Here is a 24,922-nt window from a genome sequence, read left to right as displayed (position 1 = left end):
CAAATATCCTGTGACTCTTTGAGCAAGGTTGACACTGTATCAAGTATATCGGCATATCAGATGTTCTCGAGCCTATTACAACGAAAGCATTTTTTGCTAAGTCCTACCCATCAAAATTCTTCAAAATAAATTCGTACGAAACCTCAGAAGCCAAAGCTTCATTTGTAAATCTAAGATGACCACTAATTAATCTATTAATGCGTAAAAACGTTGACCTCAGCAGCAATAGTTTAATTTGCAAATATAAGACAACCCTGTACTTTTTGAATGAAGAATTTCGGGGAAAAAGCTTCATCTTATAGTTGGATAAATACAGTATATGATACATCCAAGATTCACAATGACTGTAAAATGCGCTGATGTATATTTGCTACAGTAAACAGACACTGGCAGCCCAGTTCTACCCAAGAAACACCAGATCTTATTGATGGCACTGCTCCTGTGATTAAAGAAGAAAGTGGAGCACACGATTGGTGAATATGAGGCTGTTTCTTGAATAGGATAATGTTGTGTGGAATAAATGTGAAATCTCAAAACACTACCAAAGTACATAATTGCCAGAAGCAAGAAATATTTATCAGTATATGTGGACTTTAAGGAAACTTATGATTCAATTAATAAGCAGCAAATTTTATGACATTCTCAAAGAAATAAGGGTGAACAAAACCATGTTACTCTTAATCATCTAAACAGCTCGAAAATTAAGTTCATGGGTGAGATTTCAGAACCATTTAAAGCAAAATCCCACATAAGACAAAAGATTGACCTATTTATATTATACCTGTCACCTGTGTCAAGGACAAAGCTCTCAAATAATTGGAAAAAACACTTGAATAAGATGGTATTAAAGAATAAATTGTAATAGATCATAAAAAAGGAAACATTCTCTCAACTACGTAACATTTGATTATGATCTTTTAGCGTTATCGCGGCACACTGGTTCAACCATTAGACAAATTAACACTCCCGAGGAGGTAACACCAAAACTTATTACATAAATTTCTTTGGAAAGACAAAGTACATATCCAGTACTAAATAAATGCCTGAAATACATCTCCACAAGGAATGGTAGAATCAATAGGATTGGCCAGATCAAATAAATCAGTTAGATTATATAACAACACAGTTTAGACATGAATGCAAACTATGAAAGAGTCAAGAAAATGGATAAGTAATTCTTTTTCACAAAGAACACCCACATTTCAAAAGCGATCTCGACTAATGTCAAGCTAACAAATTACCAGTGGCAACAGGAGGATATAGTGAAGAGTGAGCGAGGGAGAGTGTGAGTGTGAGTGTGAGTGAGTGTGTGAGAGAGAGAGAGAGAGAGAGAGAGAGAGAGAGAGAGAGAATTAGGGGTAGAACATATTAAGAGAAAATATTGCACCAAGAAATATCAGTGATAATGAGCGTCTCTGCAGCAACCAAGGGATGTAACAGAGCCTCACAGGTGATGCAGAACAGAAGGATGAAATTCTCTGGACACATCTCATGCATGGTTGACACTAGACTCACTAAGATAATCTTTAATCACTTAAAGAACTCACGTAGAAAAGGCAAGTCATATGGACTGAGACAAGAAAAAAGCAGAAGTCATAGAAATTAAGTTGTGTTGGCACCAAAGAAAACTGAAATCAATAAAAACAATATGGGAAGGATATATTGTAACTAACCACAAAGAGGAGGTGTTGAGTGACAGACAGGTACAGTGAAAAAGAATGTTAAAAATATTTCATATTTTGGAGAAAGTCCTTCAAAAGCAGAAGAAGGAGAAAATGTAAAAAAAAAAAAAAAAACCACACACACACGCACACAAAAAAAGCACAACCCACACACGCATATGGCCGGCCACTGTCTTCAGGCACTACGATGCTGGTCATGTAAGTACCTGGCCTGACTGAGAGATGGCAGTTGTTGTTGAAAAACGTCTCTGGATTAGAAAGTATATGATCTATGAAGCATATGTTTCAAGTTTCAAAAAGAACAGATACCATCTTCATGTAGTTAAGGCTAACCAGCCATTGACCTTCTTCTGTGCGGATGCATATGCATTGCCAAAACTCTTACGGGTCTCTGTAAGATTGTCTGCCACGAGTAAAGAGTGTAATGGGCAGGGGCACTACGAACGTAGTGTGTGGCCATTAAGTTGGGAATGTGAGTCTCATGGGGAGCGTGCAATGGATAATCCCAACAGTCGCAGTATCCTCTGTGCCCTTGGTGGCTCAGATGGATAGAGGGTCTGCCATGTAAGCAGGAGATTCCACATTCATGTCCCAGTCAGGGCACACATTTTCAACTACCCCTGTTGATGTATACCAATACCTGTCAGCAGCTTAGGGTCTTGATTTAACTACCATTTCATTGTTTAGTATTTGTTTGACAGCCATCAATAGTGAATGTTATGAGTGAAAATGGAGAAAATTGGTCATCATTATGTGATACAATATTTTTTTTGAAAGGCCTCAGTGCAACCAATATTAAAGATGTGCTAGATTCTACTTTGAGAGAGTCTGCTCCTTCGTTGAGAGCAGTAAAATATTGGGCAGCTGATTTTAAATGAGGCCATTTGATCTGCCAAGACAAGCATCACAGTGGTCGACCAAATGAGTTGACGACTCCAGAAATGCTGAAGAAAATCCACAGAGCGGTACTGAATGTTCGTTAACTGAAAGTGCGCGAGCTAGCAGGCATAGTAGGCATTTCAAAAAGTGTGTTACATCACATATTAACTGAAACTTTGGACATGAGAAAACTGTGTGCAAGGTTTGTGCCGCATTTGCTCACACTCGAGCAAAAACAGTGTCGTGAAGATGTTTCAAATGAGTGTTTCGCAAAGTTTTGCAGCAACAGAGCTGATTTTTTGCACCGTTCCATAACCATGGATGAAACATGGGTCCACCACTTCACACCTGAGACAAAAGAACAATCAAAACAAAAGACATAAATTGGGGAATCAACTCCAAAGAAGGCAAAGACTGTTTCATTTGCAGGCTAGGTCATGGCGTCAGTTTTTTGGGATGCGCGTGGGATAATTTTCATTGACTACCTTGAAAAAGGAAAAACTATCAATGGTGAGTATTATGCAAACTTATTGCAATGTTTGGGCGAAGAAATCAAGCAAAAATGACAGTATTTGGCCAAGAAGAAAGTGTTATTTCTTCAGGACAATACACCAGCTCATGAGTCCATTATTGCAATGGCCAAAATTAACAAATTAAAGCTTGAATTGCTTCCTCATACGCCCTATTCACCAGATTTAGCCCCCTTGGATTATTTTCTATTGCCAAACTTGAAAAAATGGCGTAGTGGTCAAAGATCTTCAACAAATGAAGACGTGATGTCGGCAGTTAATGGCTATTTTGAGGAGTTAGACAGTTCTGATTATAAGAAGGGTATTGAACTTATTGAAGATCGCTGGTAAAAGTGTACAGAGATGAAAGAGATAATGATGAAAAATAAATACATTTTTTCCAAAATTTTTGTGTTTTCTTTGTTGGGTCAGGTACTTATGGGACCATCCTTGTACTGCTGGTAGCTACGGGCTGTAGCATCCGGGAAGATGGTGGCTCTGTGTGTGTGTGTGTGTGTGTGTGTGTGTGTGTGTGTGTGTGTGTGTTTGAGTATCAACCTATCCTTTGCACACTATGGAATCTCTATTGTTTGACATCATTAAGTGTTATCTGGGTGCTTCATAGTATGCTAAAGTCAATTCAAGAAGAAGAAAACTGAAATAAAGGCCCTATATCATTCTACTCAAAGAATGAATCAGTTCATATTGGATAAAATGAATAAGTGATATTTATCTCCTGAAGTGAGAAGGTAACATATCAACAGTAGTCAGCAGGTAGAAATGCATGTTTTGTTAAGCAGTCAATAGCTAATTTGCCCATAAGAAACCTATGAAAAAACACAAACTGATTTTACCAATCATCTGTCAGTAAGTAAATGAACTAATTATGTTATTTTTCTCATTGTAGCAGCACAGAGTAGCCTATTTACTGAATGGAATAAATGTGCAATGCTGAAGAGTATGTGACAGTTTTCACTTATCCATGATTCCCTTGGGAAATATACAGTACAGTGTGTTTCAGAACCTGTTTTACAACCTATGAGAAGGAGGGGGAAGAGAGATTTGAACAACAAAATGAGAAAAAAGCCTCTGTATGAACACATATCCAAAAAATACCTCATCTCAAAGTTATTTTTGCAAGGACAATTTACTAAGATCTTAAGTCAGAAATCTGCAACAAATATTAAAGAATGCCCTCCACTTGTTTCTGCACATACACACATTAATGAGAGTACGAACTGACACACACTTTATTAACCCCAAAGAGTGCCTCTTGGTTTGACAGGGCTCCATGACACACCAATAAAACACCTCTGCTGATGAAACATGACTGCTACATAAAACAACTGTGTTAAGTAGCCCCATAAATAATAGCTGAAAGAATAAAAGTAGCCCCATAAATAATAATTGAAAGAACTAAGTTATGGGGAACAAGCAGGCATGGAATTGGTTCTCCCTGCATGTTTCATGTGTCAAGGTAGATATTACCCTACTACACATACAAAATTGTCACTGAGAAGTATTCGAGCCTCATCATACGGAATGTTCTGAATAAAATCCTTGTAAATAAACAATATAGTACATTCTGGGAACTCATATGGGCCTACCACAGTGTCAGCCTGCCACACAGTCACCTACAATTCTGGCCCATATATCAACTGTTACTGGTGTCTAATTTGAACTGTGCCATGAGGTTCCTCGTCTACCCATACATTTTGTGAGGGTGGAAGTGGAAAATTTGCTACTAGTTTCTAAACTGAGAACATTGTTAAATGATGTTCCATTAACAACTAAAAAAATGAAGCTTTTTCAAATATTCGTTTATATGAATTTTTTTATTATTTTATTTATTTATTTATTTATTTATTTATTTATTTATTTATTTTTTTTTGTAGTGAGAAGTTATCTCCAGCATTTCTAAATTTGTAAAATTAATTCTGGTGTACCCTGTACAGTAGTTTCACAGCAATATAAAGATGACTGTTCATATCATCATTTACTAGTAATATGTAACAAGAGTAGCAATTTTAAATGCTGGTTTTTGCAATACTACTGCCTTCTAAAATCTTCTAGACAGCTTTTTGGTGAAACAGTTAACTACTCCTTTAAACAAGAAATTAAAAACATAAAAAACAAGATTTCATCCAAACTGATTCGTTTCCAGAATATTAATGAAAGAATAACCTATACAAATAAATTTTGTTTGTAAATTAACAAGTGTTTTCGCATGCACACTTAAAGCAAGTGAAACAATGAAACAATTACCCTCTGAAAGCCATGCTGGAACATATGAATCTACTACTGCAACCAGCAGCACACAAGCACGAGCAACTTACATCAGTATATACACTGCAATCACCGCCAGTTGCCTGCAGCTGCAGGCAGAGTTTTACAGCACGAAGTGATTGCTGCAACAGATTTTTTTATTTACACTTTATAACAATAAAATAGAATAAAATTCTAACAAAACAATAACAAATTGTAAAATCATTCACACTGGAGCTAAAATGAGATGTTTGTTAACAAAGCATGTGATATTTTAAAGGTCATCTCCAACGTAAAGAGATGCTGCTACCACTCTGAGAACAATTTTTAGAATACGATCTAGTTGGCAAATGGAATTCAAGGGTGTATCAATGTGCACAGCATTCAAAATTCCACTACTTTCTTTAAAAGAGTAATATTACCACATGGTTGATTTTGCTGTCATTATTCAACGATAAAGTTACTGAATATTACTTAAATAGAGACAAGATGCTACTTTTCGATGTTTAAGCTGTATTATGAGAGACTTATTCATTGTATTAAATGTAACATCATTCAAAACATTCCAAGCAATAGCAGAAATGAAAGGGCCAACAAATGATTCTACTCTTGTAGTGAACTTTAATGTTTGCATAAAAATAGACAGTATTTTCCAAAGTTGTGAGGTAACTGGAGAGTGGATCTACTGGCTAAGATACAATGAGACATGACGTTCAATAACAGTCTGATTAAGAATATACACGATTCAAAAAAAAGGGTTTTGAGTGTGGGGGCATCTAGAAAAATCTTAGATATGAATTATTAATTCAGGTAGTTAGTGGAGATAAAAAAGAAAAAAAAAAGTAGCACATGGACAGGGAAAAAGCAATGAAAGAGGAAGCTACCTGGCAGAAGTTTGCTCATTGCATAATTTAATCAGCACTAACATTTGAAAGTAAGCTGTATAGCCGGCCGAAATGGCCGAGCGGTTCTAGGAACCGCGCAACCGCTACAGTCGCAGGTTCGAATCCTGCCTCGAGCATGGATGTACGTGATGTCCTTAGGTTAGTTAGGTTTAAGTAGTTCTAAGTTCTAGGGGACTCATGACCTCAGAAGTTAAGTCCCATAGTGCTCAGAGCCATTTGAACCATTTTTTAAAAGCTGTATATGTGGAAGAGATCTGGGATAATGGTTGGTTTCAGATTGATTATATAATGGGAAGATGAAAATTTTGAAACCAGATGTAAAAATAAAATAAAATTCCCCTTGGTAAGTAGGATATATGAGACTCAGAAATACCCTCAGACTACAAGAAGAATGTAATAATTCCAGTTCCATATAAAGCTGGTGCTCTCAAGTGTGAAAAATTACCAGAGCATCAGTTTAATAAGCCAAGGTTGAAAATAATTACAAAAATTATTTACAAAAGAATGAAAAAGTTAGGAGAGGCTGACCTTGGGAAAGAGCAGTTTGGGCTCCAGAGAAATGTAAGACACATGAGGCAATACTGGCCCTACAATTTATCATAAATGATGAGCTGAAGAAAGGCAAACCTACATTCAGATCATTTGTAGACTTAGCAAAAGCTTTTGATAAAGCTGACAGGACAACACTCTTTGAAGTTTTGATGGTGTAAGGGATAAAATACAGGGATTGAAAAATTATATAGAACAAACCAGACTCCAGTTATAAGAGTTGAAGGCCATGCAAGTGTAGCACTGACTGAGAAAGAAGTGAGACAGGGTTGTTGGCTATCCCTGATGTATTTCAACCTGTACATACATTGAGCAAGCAGTAAATGAAACAAAGAAGAAATATGGAAAGAGAATTAAAGTTCTGAGAGAAGAAATAAAAATTTTGAGGTTTTGCCAATGGCACTGTGGAATGTAATCAAATTACATCAGGTGGCTTTGAAGGAGTTAGGTTACGAAATCTATATGAGTTTTGCTATTTCGGTAGAAAATAAACTGATAATGGCTACAGTAGAGAGGATATAAAATGCAGATTGGCAACAGCAAGAAAAGCCTTGCTGAAAATAAGGAACTTGTTAATATCTGATACTAATTTAAGTGTTAGTAAGTCTTTTCTGGAGGTATATGCAGCCTTTTATAGAAGTGAAATGCACACAATAAGCAGTTCAGACAAGAAGGGAATAGAAGCTTTTGAAAAGTGGTACTACAGAAGAATTTAGATGAGTAGATGAAATACCCAATGAGGAGGCACAGCTTAATTAGAAGATGGAAATGGTAGATCAGACACATCATCAGGCATCTAGGTACAGACAATTTGGGAAGTGGAGGGGGAAGAGTGTGTGTGTGTGTGTGTGTGTGTGTAAATGGTTGTAGGTTGCAGCATTTATTCAGAGATGAATAGGCCTGCACAGGATGGACTGGAGTGGAGAGCTGAATCAAACCAGTCTATGAACTGAAGCTTAGAAGAAGAAGAAGAAGAAGAAGAAGAAGAAGAAGAAGAAGACGACGAAAAACAACAACAACAACAACAAAAACAAATTAGTAATGAATGCAGCTGTCGACATGTAAAGGGAAAAAATATTTAAACTTGCAGTTGATGTTTTGAAAATTCAAAATATAAATCCCTGGTGGTGCACAGCTAGCCTGTATTTAACAGGGAAGTGCAAACAGGATGCAATGCTATGCACATCACTTACAGTTCAAAGGTTGTCATTTCCATCATTTCTGATAGATGTCATCACTGTATGCACAATTTCCCCTTATCTTTGAGAATAGTGATTTTTACCCTTATTTTTCTCTCAAACCCTTACACAATGTTACCACACTAATATGAAGTGTCACATGACAAAAATATGCATCCACATCTACATTCATAGCTAATAATAAAAAAGTTGAAAGAAAAATAAAAAATACACTGACAATATGTAGGATCGCACGAGTTAAATTTTCCACAATTTACACTGTCTTTCTTACACGCAAAGGCCTTTCTTCTGAGAAATATATTTAACAACTAGTTTGGCGACCCACATGCAATGGAAATATTTTAAATCTTGTAGGTACAAACATGCTTGATCTTACTGACAGTGACAGTATAGAGAGAAGGGTTAGTTGTCGGGACATCATCACGGCGACAGGGATTACTAAAGTTAATAAATCCCTTAAGAAGGCTAGGAGAGTTTAACTGTTGGAAAGAGCAGATAAGCTGCTGTTAGTATCATACTTAGACAATGAATGGACATAATTTAGTTCCAATATGATGGAATTAGATGAATTATCGGCAAAGCTGAAACTAATTACAAACAACACTGTGGAGGAATACGTGGTCTAGTAAGTGGATTAAGGACACAAAAGACCACCATGGTTTATTGACAAAATTTGAAAAATGCTGCAGAAACAGACGTTGTTGCACTCTAGGTTAAAAAACAAATGCACAAATGTCGACAGACAAAAGTTAGTACAAACTCATGCGTCTATAAAAATGATGATGCATGATACCTACAATAACTTTCACTGTAATACATTAGTGAGAGATCTTGTTTAAAACCCATGAAAATTCTGGTCCTATTTAAAATCACTGGGCAGGTCAAAGGCTTCTGTTCAGTTACCTGTCAATCATCTGATGTGCCAATAGACAACAGCAAAAGGAAAGCTGAAGTTTCAAATTTTGCATTAAAAAAAAAAAAAAAAAAAAAAAAAAAAAAAAAAAAAAAAAAGCATTCATGCAGGAGGATTGTACAGACATACCATCATTTCACAGTCACATAAATTCCCATATCGAGTACATGACATAGGCATCCCTGGCACTGAGAAGCAACACAAAGGAGTTTAAAACAAACAAGCCACCAGGTCTGAATTCGGTTTTACAGAGAGTACTCTTTGGCAACAGTCCCTTACTTAGCTCACATTTAAGGCAAATTTCCCAAGTGACTAGAAAAACACACAAGTGATCTTGTACATAAAAAGGGTAAAATAACACACCTGTAAAATTACAGACCGATATTGTTAACACTGGTTTATTGCAGTATCCTTGAGCATATTTTAAGTTCCAATACAATAAATTTCCTTGAGGGAGAAAAGCATTGGTCTACAAATCACTACAGTCATGTGATACACAGCTTGCCATTTTCTCACACAGTATCTTGCGAACCATGGGTGAAGGGCCACAGGCAGAGCCTGCATTCCTAGATTTCTGAAAAGTGTTTGACACAGTGTCCAGCTGCAGATGTCAATGAAGGTCTGAGCACACGAAATATGTTCTCTGGCATGTGAGTGGCTCAAAAACCTCCTAAGTAATAGGGTAACATCAGGTAATATGCCCCCCCTCTCCCCAAACACACACCCTCACTCTCTCTCTCTCTCTCTCTCTCTCTCTCTCTCTCTCTCTCTCTCTCACACACACACACACACACACACAGGATGTGTGATAGTACTGCTATTATTCTGATGGGCAAGGTGAGCAACAATCTGCAACTGTTTGCTGATGACACTGCTGTATACCTGAAAATATAAACACTGAGTAGCTGTAGGAGGATATAGGATGACTTAGACTTTCTATCTGGTGTCGTGAATAGCAGCTCGCTTTACATCTGGAAAAATAAAAGTTAAAGCAGATGAGTAGGAACAACAATCTATCTGATGCTCAGTAAAGTATTAGGGGTGTGCTACTAGACAGAATAATGTCAATCAAACATCTAGGCATAATGTTGAAAAGTAATATTATATGGGACAAGCAAGTAGGGTAATTAGTGGGAAAGGTGAATGAATGGTTTCATTTATTGGAAGAATTTTAGGAATGCCTAACTCATTTATAAAGCAGACCTTAAATAGAACACTGGTGCATCCCATTTTACAGTACTGCTCTCCAGTGTTTGAGATCCCTCCAGGATGGATTAAAGAAAGACACTAAAGCAATTCAGAGGCATGCTGCTAGATTTGTCATCAGCTGGTTTGATCAACATGGGAGTGTTACAGAAATGTTCCGTGAACTCAGGTGAGAATCCCTGAGGGGAGACAACATTCTTTTCGCGAAATACTACTAAGAAAATTTTGAGAACTGACATCTGTGTGGACTGCAGAATGGCTTTACTGCCACCACGGCACATTTTGCCCAAAAACCATGAACACATGAGAAATTAAGACTAATATGGAAGCATTAGAGTGTTATTTTTCCCTTGCTGGGATTTGCAAGTGTACAGGAAAGGAAGTGACTGGTAGTGGTACAAGGTAACCTCTGCCATTCACCATGTGGTGGCTCGCAGAGTACGTATGTGAATGTAGGCATAAATCTTCTTCTTCTTCATCATCTCAGTCCAATTTAGATATCAGTTACTGACATGATGTTGTCTGTCATTAATACATCTCGTTCATCTGCCCCCAGAGAACCACAACTTCTCATGTGAATATGGAATGCAGAAAAATTCCTAACTTCTTGCAATACGAAAACTTGCTCTAAACTGCTCAGCCATCTAATGGTGCATTTACACCTCTGTGCCTTGTACCTAGTCACTGTGCACCTGTGTTGCCTCACATGCAAGGAGAGGCATGTGTAAACTGCAGACACTATTACAGTGATCAAGATGTCCAGTTTGTTAGCAGCAACTGACACTCCACTCAGTATATTTTGAGACAAAGTCACTATCATAAAAAGAAGCTCAAGTAATAGGATACTTAATACCTGTCATATAATGCAAGCATGAGTATAGTGGAAGAGGTACAAGTGGCAAGAAGTATTCTATTTAATATCTGTTCTTGTGATTTCATCGTAATGAGCCATTGATGGTAAAGGTAAAAACAAAATACAGAGATATTGTACCAGTGGTGACGAGGTTTGCTGTGACAGGGACAATTATCCCTGTTTGAAGTTCCAGTTCAAGGTATCTACCACAGCAAAATCTATCAACCACCCAAAAGTTGTCCAGGCTCTGGTAATATCCCTGGAGAACTACATTAAGCTATGTTGTTACCGTATAATGTTTCTTTCTCTGGAACACAAAACAGTTATTTGATCTTAAAATTTACAGTCAGCATTCCAAGAATAAACAAATATTTGTATATTTCTGACCTTGCAACACTGTAGAGGTATTTAGAAAGGATAATACATTTTTGTTTAAATGTCCAGCAGTCAAATCTCATCAGCACTGGTGTGTGTGTGTGTGTGTGTGTGTGTGTGTGTGTGTGTGTGTGTGTGTGTGTCTAGTAACCAAGTAATACACGAAACCGATCCAAGTAACACGATATGGCTTTATTCATAACCCTCTGAACAATAACAGAAATAAACCTCTCGTGACTCCACACATAACAAGACAAAAGAATCATACAGGAAGTGCAACATAAGTGACACACAGAGCAACTGACGTGAGTGGTACAAACTAAAATAACATAGTGAGGGCTAGTCAATGCTGCTACATGCATATATACGCACAAGTCACTGGTAGACAGCGAGGCGGAGACCATGCCATGTGCACGCTTCCTACAGGTGGCCTCTCATGGCTGGCCCACGCTGATACAGTTGGTGGTTGATTTAAGTACATACGCGCGGCAACTCTACACTGAGCACACTCATGCTAACACACACTAGTAGCAAGATACAGCATACCTATTCCTCATGCAAAGAGAGTGCTCAGGGGACAGAGGAGACGTCGGAGATCCGACAAGAGACACATCCACTGGGTCTCGAGTGGAAGCAGCTGGTGCCGATGGCAGGGGAGGGACTATGTGCCAATCAGGCACTTACTATATGGATGGAATGCGCTGAGATGCAGGCATGCCCAAGGTGGTTGGCTCACACGGTGCCCGATGACAGCACTGGGAAGGAGCGTGCCATCACCATCTCTGTGTCATCATCAGGAGGAAGATTGTAGTTTGGTGGACACGGGACTGAACCCACTGGCACTGATGGCTGAGGCAAAGGTGATAACGGGGCCAAAGGAGGTGGCCTGACCAGAACAGCAGGCTGCGGCAATGGACCCCAGGCAGGAGACAGACCGGCACCTGGTACCAGGGAGCTGAAGCCTAAGGGCACCACATGTAGAGGAGGCAGCCAATATGACGGGGCACCTCCACAGCAGTCAACAATGGGCCTGAGGTGGAGAGCAGTGATGCGGGCTGCGGTGATCGGCGACACCCACAATGAGTGGGGGCATCAGCCATTTAGACATCACAAAGATGGCGACCACGACGGCAGACAGCAGTGGCTGGTTTCCACTCGGACCTATGACCAACCCCTCATACCCATACCGGCAATCGCAGCATGAAGCAGCCGGAGGAACCCTACTGCAGCAGGTGCAGCACAGGCTACAGAAGGTGGAGGAGCATAAGCGCCTACCTCTTGTGAGCAACTCGTGGACTCTGCACCCCATAGGCATGAAGCGATAGGTGCTCAGCAAATTGGAGAAGGGCATCATCCGGCGAAGAATCCACCTCGAACTTTATCATTTGGGACTTGAACACACACACTAGTCATTCCGCCTCACTATGTAATTGAGGGTGGAATGGCCAAGCCATAACATGATGAGTTCTGTGACAGGAAAAACAATTGACAGGTGTGAGAAATGAACTACGGTCCATTAACAGGAACTCAAGTTTAAGGCAATCCCTCAATAGAAAAAAACCCTCAAAAAGAAACAAATTTTGACCTCAGCCTATGCTGATGCACACTGGAGAAAGAAGGAAACTGGAAAAATGCATCCACAAGCAAGGTCTTCTAAGCATAAAAGCAAAACACTGTCAAAAACTGAGAGGTGATACAATAAGGAAAAACAGATGCACGGCGAGTCTGAAGCCTGACCTGGCAGTCTATTTGGCCAGCCCTGTTCAACAAAACGAACCACCTGGCCGAGATACGGGTTGGTGGCAACAGCAGCTGCTATGTGTAAGCTCGTAATTGGGAAACCTTTCACCACGGCCTGTGTTTCAGTATCAAGATGGAAGCAAAGCCATTCTTCATGATCAAAGTCGGGATCACGACCCACAGGAAGGCAGGGCAAGGCATCCGCATTGGCATGTTACTACGTAGATCGAAAATGGATTTTGTAATTGTAATTGTAAGTGGTGTGCTGCCTTGTCAGGCAAGGAAGTGTGGGGGTGAAACAAGGGAATCATGGGTTTATGGTCAGTAATGAGGTGAAACTTGGAGTCATACAAAAGACCATGAAATTTCTGGAGAGCAAAGACTATGATAAGAACCTCTTTTTCCATCTGGGAGTAATGCTGCTGGGTCAGCATGAGAGATTTAGAGGCGAAAGCAACAGGTCATTCAGAGCTGTCGACATATTGGTGCACTAGGACCACACTGAGGCTGTACTGAGGGGTGTCAGTTACCAAAATAGTAGGTTGGTCCTGAGAGAGCATAGCTAAGCCAGGGGCTGAGAGTAGTCTGGATTTCAACATTTGAAAAGTATGTCTGCAAATTGAGTTCCAGCAAAAAGGCACATTCTTGCATAACAAGGCATACAATGGGTGGGCCAATGTTGTCACCACAGCAGGAATTTATGGTAGTAGGCTATCTTCCCTGGGAAGGCATGAAGCTCCTTTGTGGACGAGGGGCGAGGCATAGGTGTAACAGTGGAGATGTGGTCTGACAAAGGTCAAAGCCCATCCCACAAGCTCTTGAACTCCAAACAACAATAGAAGGTTGAAAAAACTGAGATTTCATGAGATTACAGTGTATGCCTGTGGACTGTAAAACAGAAAATAAAGTGCATAAGTTTTCAAGTGATCGGTCATGAAGGAGCCTGTGAGAACAATATCATCTACATAATTAATGCAACCCAAGACAGGCATAGCAAAATGCTCTAAAAATGTTGGAAAACAGCAGGGGCACTACTCACACCAAAAGGCAGGCACAAATATTGACAGAGACCAAAAGGAGTGTTTAAAAGCAGAAATCACCGAGACTCATCATCCAGAGGAACCTGCACTTATGCTTCAAGACAAACCAATTTTAGAAAAGTATTGGACACCCAATATTTTCACCAACAATTCCTTCTGGTTTGAGAGAGGATACTTATACATGATCAACAGCACATTGACAATAGTACTGAAGTCACCACAGAGGTGAAATTTCCCTGATGGATTCCAGAGTACAGCCAGTGGAGATGACTACTCAGTAGCTGTAACAGGTCGTACCACCCCTAGAGATGGAAGTCTGTCCAACTCTGCTTTCACGTGATCTTTCTGGATGGCAGGATAGGATGCACATGATACAAATGAGGCCCAGCCACGGATTTCAAAGAAATGTGAGCAGAAAAGTTTGTAGCACACCATATAACTTCAAAAAATAAGTCTGAAAATTCCTTACACAGTGTTTGCAATTGAGAATACGGTACCTGATCCACTGCACTGGTGGTAGAAAGTCCAAATGCCCGAAATGCATCGATCTCAACCGAATTCTCTATACCGGCAACAACAACCACCAAAACTGTAATGGAATGAACCACTGACTTGTAAGAGGCACATGCTATAAACTGACCCAACAGCACAATGTTCTGTTTGTTATAACTGACCAGAATCAAAGGCAATGAGCCTAAACTCACATAGGTTTGAGAATTCAATAACGTCACTGTAGAACCTGTGTCAACCTGTAGATGGAGCACTTGGCGAAAAACACTTAACTCAATACACAACTTATGAGAAGTCACAAGCATTGAAGTCACTCAATTTACATCCATGTCCATATCCTGAGCAACCTTCAGTGAACGACACACAGGGACGGTACTGCCTTTCTTCTAGCAAGCACTGTAAGTAGCCCAGTGCTTAGGGCATGCCAAATGTTTGCTGAACAAAACAGAAGGACAACAAGGAAACAGAGAATGCTGATGCTGTGGTGGTCGTGGCTGCTTGAGCTGTCTTGGTCTACTTGATGCTGGGCCCACATGTTAACAGCCGCTACTGCCACTTCTTTGTGCAGGCTATCTTTTTTCCTAGTGACACTACTGCCACATCATCCCCCATGCTTAATTTGGTCACCATTGCCTGAGAAACATGGAAACATGAAAAGATTGTGCTATTTGCAAAAGTTATGCCAATAGGGGTTTTTAACAGAGTAAAGTCTTCTGGTGCACTTCCTTGTCCAGAGCTAAACAGATAATTGTGTTGTGCACTGTAGAATCTGCATAAGTGTCATTATGGGCATCAATAACAAACTGACACTAACTGCTAAGGCTGTCAAGTTCGGCTGCCCAGGCCCTGGAGGACTGGTTCGGTTTCTTGCAGCACCGGTAGAATTCAACTCGTGTCACTATGACATGTTTCATTTGCGATGGCAGTTGGACAATAAACAGCACATGTGATCAAAAGTAAGAACTGCCAATTTTTGTAAAGGGGCAAGCTAACACAGTAATTATACACCTTAGGTGGATCCATGAAAGGAATAAGGCTTTGTACAAATTCGAGTCTGTCACACTGAAAGCCAAAAAATTCAAAGCCAAAACATGCCGTCTTGAGTCTGTTTTTGTAAGCTTCCCAATCCTCAGCTAAGTCGTTTAATCATGGTGGTAGCACAGCATCCATAATGACTAGACCTGACGAAACCACACTTCAAGACTGCACGCATGGAAACTGTTACAAATGCACTGCCAAACACATAGTAGCCAAGTAATACATGAAACTGATCCAAGTAACACAAATATGACATTATTCATAAACCTCATGGCTCTATTCATAAACTCTGAACAATAATGGAAATAAACCTCTCATGACTCCACATGTAACACGACAAAAGAATCATACAGAAGGCGGAACATAAGAGATACATAGAACAACTGATGTGAGCAGTAACAACTCAAAACACATTGTGAGTGTGGGACAGTGCTGCTCCCCACATATACAGGTGCAAGTTGCTGGTAGTCGGCACAGCAGGGATACATGGCTGGCCCATCCTGATACAGTTGGCAGCTAATTTAAGTACACATGCACAGCAACACTACACTCAGCACACTCACACTCACTAGTAGCAGGATACAGTAGAGAGAGAGAGATTGAGAGAGAGAGAGAGAGAGAGAGAGAGAGAGAGAGAGAGAGAGAGTGTGTGTGTGTGTGTGTGTGTGTGTGTGTGTGTGTGTGTGTGGGCGCGCACCTCCAAAATCGAGACGAATGGTTGGATGTTGTGCCAGATTTTGAATTGCAGTGGAATTTGCTGGACTGTTTGGTGACCTCTGATGAGAAATATATTACTCTGCAGTTCACATACAATGGTGGACACAGCTACTTCACTTATAAGCATGATTTTGTAGTTATTTTATTTGCTTTCATTGACATAAATTATTTTTTGATCAAAGCAGCTCATAAAGGACCCAGGATGGCTTTGGCACATCAAAGGCCTCAGAATGTATTCAAAAGGCCTTTTACTTGGTTCAGGCTTGCCTTTGTTTGTTCCAGGTTGTTCTTATTTGTGAGGAACTCACAGACTGTCATTTTGTATCATTCTGTTTTTGTAAAGGTATATGTGATTCAATGAACCACAGACAAGGAAACACACAGTAATACTCCCCAAATACAATGCATTTTTTTTAGACACTGAACCAAAGTGTTAAAGCAAAGGAAAATTTGAATGCATGCAAAAAACTGAACTCTTAGCAGTGAGATGTATTATTGCAAAGCACCAAATAGAATTGCAGACAGATGCACAACCATTAGAAGTGTCTCATGATTTGGGATAGAGAGATTCCTGCACCTATGCATGGTGACTCGTGCACAAATCAGTGGCTTGAATAACTTTGCACCAATGCATGCACCCCTTTGCTTCTTTGTGCAATGGCTGCATGTGTTCCACAGCAGTGGCTGGTTGGTTGATTTGGGGGAGGAGATGAAACAGTGAGTTCATCGGTCCCATCGGATTAGGAAAGGATGAGTAAGGAAGTCACAACTGTAACCTTTCACAGGTACCATTCTGGGATTTGCTTGAAGCGATTTAGGGAATCACAGAAATCCTAAATCAGGATGGTTGGATGCAAGTTTGAACCATCGTCCTCCTGGATGTAAGTCCAGTATGCTAACAATTCTGACGCCACTCGGTCATAGCCCCATCTTCTCACATATCAGGTCTAGGCAATTGTGTGTTATAATATACTAATGATACAAATTAAGTCTGTGTATAATGTAACTGCATCGTGCCCCTCATCAGATAACAATTTCATGTTCCACACTAAACATCTAAATAAGGCCAAATTTTTTATCAGTTTGTGTGTCTTCTGGCAAAACATAAAACAATATAATAAAATTATGACCAAATCATAAGGATGTCTTACCTTCCAATGTTTTTTAGTTTTCAATGTCACTTTCCTTATATTATCTTCTATTTTAGGCTTTACGATTGACAAGCTTAAGCTGCATGCCTGAAAGCACATGAAGGGATGTGAGTATGTCTTTTCCTTTGTACCAAACACACTGGTCAATATCAAACAAAACATACATCTAGTGCTTTCATCATTTTATTTTGTAGAAACTGGTTGCTGTAAAGAACTCCAGAGCCTACACAGGACTCAGATATAAAAGTAATTAAAACATGTAAGCAAAATGTGATTCAATGAACAAGAATCTACTTTTTTTATTGTTTAATTACATACCTGAATCCAACTATGATCTAGACATTGTGTAACAGTTGCTCTTTTCGAAGAATCTTTCAAAAGGAGTTTGGTAATAAAATCTTTGGCAGCTGTCGAGACACGAGAAAAAGCATTTTCCTCAAACGTATATGACACAGCAGCTATATTAGAGTAAGTCTCCTGCTTGTCTTCTCCCAAAAATGGAGATATTCCACTCAGTCTGTTGCAAAATTGAAATAAAAGCAAATTACAACAAAAATCTAAAACAATAATAAAGATATAATTTTCATCTACCCTTTCCTCTGTTCACTGTTAGAAAAAGTAGGAGTTTATTAAGGATATTAATGATTTGCCACATAGTTCGTCAAACAGAAACACATGATTTCAATACAGAAAAAAAATTATGACACACATTACCTGCAACTGTAATTGTTTCCTACAATTTGAAATTAGTATTAAATTTACTATAAGACACTGAGCAACAGCAAGAACCTCTAATTGATGTCACTGATGAAGTTTATAATGAGAAGATAAATGATAAGCATGCAGTTAATGCATTGTCTGATCGTGATTCTGAAATGTATTTCATTTGCAACTGGTCATATCCCCCCCACTTAGGCTTTCCTTTGACCCCAATGAACCAGCTACACACATAGTGCCATAACTTCCAGTGAATCGTGTGAGTTTGTTTACATCCACACAGGTCTCAAGCATGTATTAAAATTTAGTGGTAAAACTTGCATTGAGCTATTGCTATTTCCAATAAAACAATTTTTACTATAATTTTGGTGCTTCTTATATTCTTTCCTCCACTGAAATATTCATTAATTATTCATATATCAATGTAGTCTACATTTGTTTTACAAACAGCAAATTAATTGTGAAGTTGAGTCCTTTCCAAACTAATGACTATACAACTTCTCTAATATTTTGGTACTATTAATTTTTGTGTTCATTTATTCTTTGTAATATATACGTTATACTGTTTGATGATGCTGAAATAAAATAAATATTTTGCCTGTTTTTTCCCCACAAGTCTTCCCAACTAACATTAGATATACTAGATTTATATTAAGCATATTATCATTTTAGCAAGTGGAGTCTACATTGAAAAATCTAAATGGCAATGCAAGTTATAAATCTAACATGAAATCACTGCTCTTCGACAACTACTTCTATTCCAAGGATGAGTTTTTTAATTAGAAAACTGGTAGCCTGAAGAAAAGAGAGTTACTTTCTTGTGTAGCTGCATTTATAAGTCTAGAAAATATTGTTTTTATTAATGTTACTGTAAACTGACTAGTTCTATGTCATTTCAATACAAAAATTGTTCAAATGACCTATGGAACATAGACAGTTCTATGTGGCTAAATTATCTTGTCACTGATCTATACACCTCACACAACAACCTCCAAACAAGTTCCTCAGTTTCATGGTGTTTTTTTTCTTTTTTGTCCCCCCCCCCCCCCAGATAATTATCTACCATACATAGGAATAAGCGACGAGTAATCAACAGCCACACACAAAAAAGAAAAAATGATTGGTCTCCTTCACTTTTAAATTATTTACATTCCATTAGAACTTTCCTAGTGTACAGGTTGATTCTTATGAACATTTAAAACCTCTGAAGCAACGTAGATGGCACTGAGACAAGTGATTTATTACACGATACATGGGGCTGCAAATGTCAGGAAATATCCCAAAAGTGTATGACAAATCTCAAACATGTGACATTGCCAGATGACGTATGATACCACCCATGCAGCAGCTGAGCCTGTCAGCGTGCTGCACCTGGCCACCTCAACCCACGTTAAGGATGCACATTGGTGAGGCTCCAGGCCTATGTGCACGACTTTACTCTTTGGGGCTCAGGGTTTGAGTTTTGCATCTGGCAGGCAGTATTTTCTTGCATTGCATTTGAAAATCATGTGTTTATGCTGCAGTAAGAGTTATTATTTTATTTACCGATCTCGCTGTCTCCGCAAGTTTATTGCAAAGTACAGTACCAAAACCCTACCATACCGCGTCACGTGTAAATGAGTATAAGCTTCCAAATTTCACCATTACCAGTAACCGATCTATGTTTTCTTTACTAAATAACGTCTGTACCCAAAAAAGAAAGGACAACAGGACGGAAACATAAAATAAGAATAGCTTTTACTTGGTTACAGCAAGGGCAATAATTTTGTAACATCTATGCTTACTACAGATAACGTTTACAAAAGGTGTTTGAAATTTGCACCGTCTTGCAGTGATATCTAGCAATGCTCTTGGCAAGTGTAGGATCAATAAGCCCAACAGACGCACGTATGGCGAGGTTTGTCATCTCATGATGTCACATGTTCAACATTTGTCATCCACTTTTGGGGTATTTCCTGACATTTGTGACTCCCCTGTGTCTCATGTTACATTACTTCCCACAGTGGCATCTACATCACTTCGGGTGTTTTTAAACGTTAATAAGAATCACCATGTATATATGTAAGGTGAAATTTGCAGGAATGTTTGTACACAAAGTAAAAATATCTTACAATGCTACCAATTCGATTAGGAACATCAATGTATACAACTGTCACTGCAAGAAAACGCTATTCTTGACTTTAACACCAATGGCAAGGTGAAAACTACACTGCCTGACAAGGAGAGGAGGAAATGAAATAAAACTTCGTAAGATGAGAGGAGATGTGATGTTATTTCAGGGACATTATTTCAGTGATTACAAAATCAAGTCAAATTTGCAAAGAACTTGGCATTGTGAGCCAACCTATCAGTATGATGATGTGCCCCTGTGACATGGATGAATGCACTGATTCATATGGGTATTAAGGGTGTCAAAGCTGTTCTATCCTTTCTGAGGCAGGCCGGCCCTCAAGTGTTTTAACAGGTCTTTGATATACTGGTTACTGGCACTGGGACAGAATTCCAAACCTGTTCTATCATGCATAGATATCAGGATCTTGCAGGCCACAGGAGTACCTCAACATTACACAGACAGTTCATAGAGACACATGTCAAGTGTCGACAAGCACGGTCATGAGAGGTAACAAATGAGGCACAGGATCTTTCTGTTGTACTGTTGTGCCACCACAGTTTGTCAGTCACTACCAATTGCGACATGATATCATAACCGATGCCTCGCCATACTGTGACACCAGGAGTAATACTGCTGTGTTGTTGTTGTTGTGGTCTTCAGTCCTGAGACTGGTTTGATGCAGCTCTCCATGCTACTCTATCCTGTGCAAGCTTCTTCATCTCCCAGTACTTACTGCAACCTATGTCCTTCTGAATCTGCTTAGTGTATTCATCTCTTGGTCTCCCTCTATGATTTTTACCCTCCACACTGCCCTCCAATGCTAAATTTGTGATACCTTGATGCCTCAGAATATGTCCTACCAACCGGTCCCTTCTTCTTGTCAAGTTGTGCCACAAACTCCTCTTCTCCCCAATTCTATTCAATACCTCCTCATTAGTTATGTGATCTACCCATCTAATCTTCAGCATTCTTCTGTAGCACCACATTTCGAAAGCATCTATTCTCTTCTTGTCCAAACTATTTACCGTCCATGTTTCACTTCCATACATGGCTACACTCCATACAAATACTTTCAGAAACGACTTCGTGACACTTAAATCTATAATTGATGTTAACAAATTTTTCTTCTTCAGAAACGCTTTTCTTGCCATTGCGAGTCTACATTTTAAATCCACTCTACTTCGACCATCATCAGTTATTTTGCTCCCCAAATAGCAAAACTCATTTACTAGTTTAAGTGTCTCATTTCCTAATCTAATTCCCGCAGCATCACCTGATTTAATTCGACTACATTCCATTATCCTCGTTTTGCTTTTGTTGATGTTCATCTGATATCCTCCTTTCAAGACAATGTCCATTCCATTCAACTGCTCTTCCAAGTCCTTTGCTGTCTCTGACAGAATTACAATGTCATCGGTGAACCTCAAAGTTTTTATTTCTTCTCCATGGATTTTAATACCTACTCCGAATTTTTCTTTTGTTTCCTTTACTGCTTGCTCAATATACAGATTGAATAACATTGGGGAGAGGCTACAACCCTGTCTCACTCCCTTCCCAACCGCTGCTTCCCTTTCATGTCCCTCGACTCTTATAACTGCCATCTGGTTTCTGTACAAATTGTAAATAGCCTTTCGCTCCCTGTATTTTACCCCTGCCACCTTTAGAATTTGAAAGAGAATATTCCAGTCAACATTGTCAAAAGCTTTCTCTAAGTCTACAAATGCTAGAAAAGTAGGTTTGCCTTTCCTTAATCTTTCTTCTAAGATAAGTCGTAAGGTCAGTATTGCCCCACGTGTTCCAATATTTCCACGGAAGCCAAACTGATCTTCCCCAAGGTTGGCTTCTACTAGTTTTTCCATTCGTCTGTAAAGAATTCGTGTTAGTATTTTGCAGCTGTGGCTTATTAAACTGATTGTTCGGTAATTTTCACATCTGTCAATACCTGCTTTCTTTGTGATTGGAATTATTATATTCTTCTTGAAGTCTGAGGGTATTTCGCCTGTCTCATACATCCTGCTCAACAGATGATAGAGTTTTGTCAGGACTGGCTCTCCCAAGGCCGTCAGTAGTTCTAATGGAATGTTGTCTACTCCCGGGGCCTTGTTTCGACTCAGGTCTTTCAGTGCCCTGTCAAACTCTTCACGCAGTATTGTATCTCCCATTTCGTCTTCATCTACATTCTCTTCCATTTCCAGAATATTGTCCTCAAGTACGTCGCCCTTGTATAGACCCTCTATATACTCCTTCCACCTTTCTGCTTTCCCTTCTTTGCTTAGGACTGGGTTTCCATCTGAGCTCTTTATATTCATACAAGTGGTTCTCTTTTCTCCAAAGGTCTCTTTAATATTCCTGTAGGCAGTATCTATCTTACCCCTCATGAGATAAGCCTCTACATCCTTACATTTGTCCTCTAGCCATCCCTGCTTAGCCATTTTGCATTTCCTGTCAATCTCATTTTTGAGACGTTTGTATTCCTTTTCGCCTGCTTCATTTTCTGCATTTTTGTATTTTCTTCTTTCATCAATTAAATTCAGTATCTCTTCTGTTCCCCAAGGATTTCTACTAGCCCTCGTCTTTTTACCTACTTGATCCTCTGCTGCCTTAAGTACTTCATCCCTCAAAGCTACCCATTCTTCTTCTACTGTATTTCTTTCCCCCATTCCTGTCAATTGTTCCCTTATGCTGTCCCTGAAACTCTGTACAACCTCTGGTTTAGTCAGTTTATCCAGGTCCCATCTCCTTAAATTCCCACCTTTTTGCAATTTCTTCTGTTTTAATCTACAGTTCATAACCATTAGATTATGGTCAGAGTCCACATCTGCCCCTGGAAATGTCCTACAATTTAAAACCTGGTTCCTAAATCTCTGTCTTACCATTACATAATCTATCTGATACCTTTTAGTGTCTCCAGGATTCTTCCATGTACACAACCTTCTTTTATGGTTCTTGAACCAAGTGTTAGCTATGATTAAGTTATGCTCTGTGCAAAATTCTACCAGGCGGCTTCCTCTTTCATTTCTTAGCCCTAATCCATATTCTCCTACTAGGTTTCCTTCCTTTCCTTTTCCTACTGTTGAATTCCAATCACCAATGACTATTAAATTTTTGTCTCCCTTCACTACCTGAATAATTTCTTTTATCTCATCATACATTTCATCAATTTCTTCATCATCTGCAGAGCTAGTTGTCATATAAACTTGTACTATTGTAGTAAGTGTGGGCTTCGTGTCTATCTTGGCCACAATAATGCGTTCACTATGCTGTTTGTAGTAGCTTACCTGCACTCCTATTTTCCTATTCATTATTAAAGCTACTTCTGCATTACCCCTATTTGATTTTGTATTTATAACCCTGTATTCACATGACCAAAAGTCTTGTTCCTCTGGCCACCGAACTTCACTAATTCCCACTATATCTAACTTTACTATATCCATTTCCCTTTTTAAATTTTCTAACCTACCTGCCCAATTAAGGGATCTGACATTCGATGCTCCGATCCGCAGAACGTCAGTTTTCTTTCTCCTGATAACGACGTCCTCTTGAGTTGTCCCCGCCTGGTGATCCAAATGGGGGACTATTTTACCTCCAGAATATTTTACCCAAGAGGACGCCATCATCATTTAACCATACAGTAAAGCTGTATGCCCTCGGGAAAAATTACGGCTGTAGTTTCCCCTTACTTTCAGCCGTTCGCAGTACCAGCACAGCAAGGCCGTTTTGGTTAATGTTACAAGGCCAGATCAGTCAATCATCCAGACTGTTACCCCTGCAACTACTGAAAAGGCTGCTGCCCCTCTTCAGGAACCACATGTTTGTCTGGCCTCTCAACAGGTACCCCTCTGTTGTGGTTGCACCTATGGTACAGCCATCTGTATCGCTGAGGCATGTAAGCCTCCCCACCAGCGGCAAGGTCCATGGTTCATACTGCTGTACACCTCCAAAACTGTGGAAGAACTAGCCTTTCCATAAGCTTGCCACCATACTCGCCAATGATGGTCATCCAGCTTAATGTAGAATTCTAATTCATCAGTGAAGACAATGTGATGCCTTGCATCAGCAGTCCATGCTTCACAGTCACAGCACTGCTCCAAACATAGTCGTTGTATGATTTTTACAGATGTCTATTCATGGGATGTTAATTCACTAATGTGGCTCCTGCTGTATCCAACCCATGGTGCAAGATGATACAGAATCCTGCAGTGGGCCCATTACTCATTTTTTGGTAGCACATGCAGGGGGATGGTTTACAATGTGCTTGATGCACAATACGGTTATCCTCCCTTGTGGTGATCAGACATGGTTGACCAGGACATTGATGACGAGTATGCCAGAGCTCATATTCCCATGCAGTACAACAGTGGGCCACTATCACATCTAAATGCCCCAAAAATCTGGACATTGTGTGATTCGATCTGCTGGCCACATGGAGAACCACAATAATGCCTCTTTCAAACTCTATCAGGAGCTGATAACACTGTATCATACAAGTATGTGGCATCTCTGTGTCCTTTGCAGTGGCCACTCAGCATCTGACACTGTTCATAACCCTTATACAGCACAT

At 39.5% G+C, this 24,922-nt stretch overlaps 1 protein-coding gene across 1 annotated transcript in view; it reads right to left on the bottom strand.

Annotated features, from left to right (window-relative positions):
• Window positions 1-24,922, bottom strand: part of LOC126251853 (death-associated protein kinase dapk-1-like) — a 305,116-nt gene that overhangs the window by 220,599 nt on the left and 59,595 nt on the right. Inside the window, exons 6-8 of the mRNA XM_049952529.1 lie at window positions 17,850-18,048; window positions 17,532-17,618; window positions 5,407-5,478 (exon numbers count right to left, since the gene is read on the bottom strand). Coding sequence (XP_049808486.1) covers window positions 5,407-5,478; window positions 17,532-17,618; window positions 17,850-18,048 — 358 coding nt within the window. The remainder of the gene's footprint in view (window positions 1-5,406; window positions 5,479-17,531; window positions 17,619-17,849; window positions 18,049-24,922) is intronic.

This window comes from Schistocerca nitens, chromosome 4 (genome assembly GCF_023898315.1).
Source record: "Schistocerca nitens isolate TAMUIC-IGC-003100 chromosome 4, iqSchNite1.1, whole genome shotgun sequence".
NCBI classification, from domain to species: domain Eukaryota; kingdom Metazoa; phylum Arthropoda; class Insecta; order Orthoptera; family Acrididae; genus Schistocerca; species Schistocerca nitens.
Note: the sequence above shows the minus strand (reverse complement) of the source record. Positions and strands in the feature narration are given on the sequence as shown.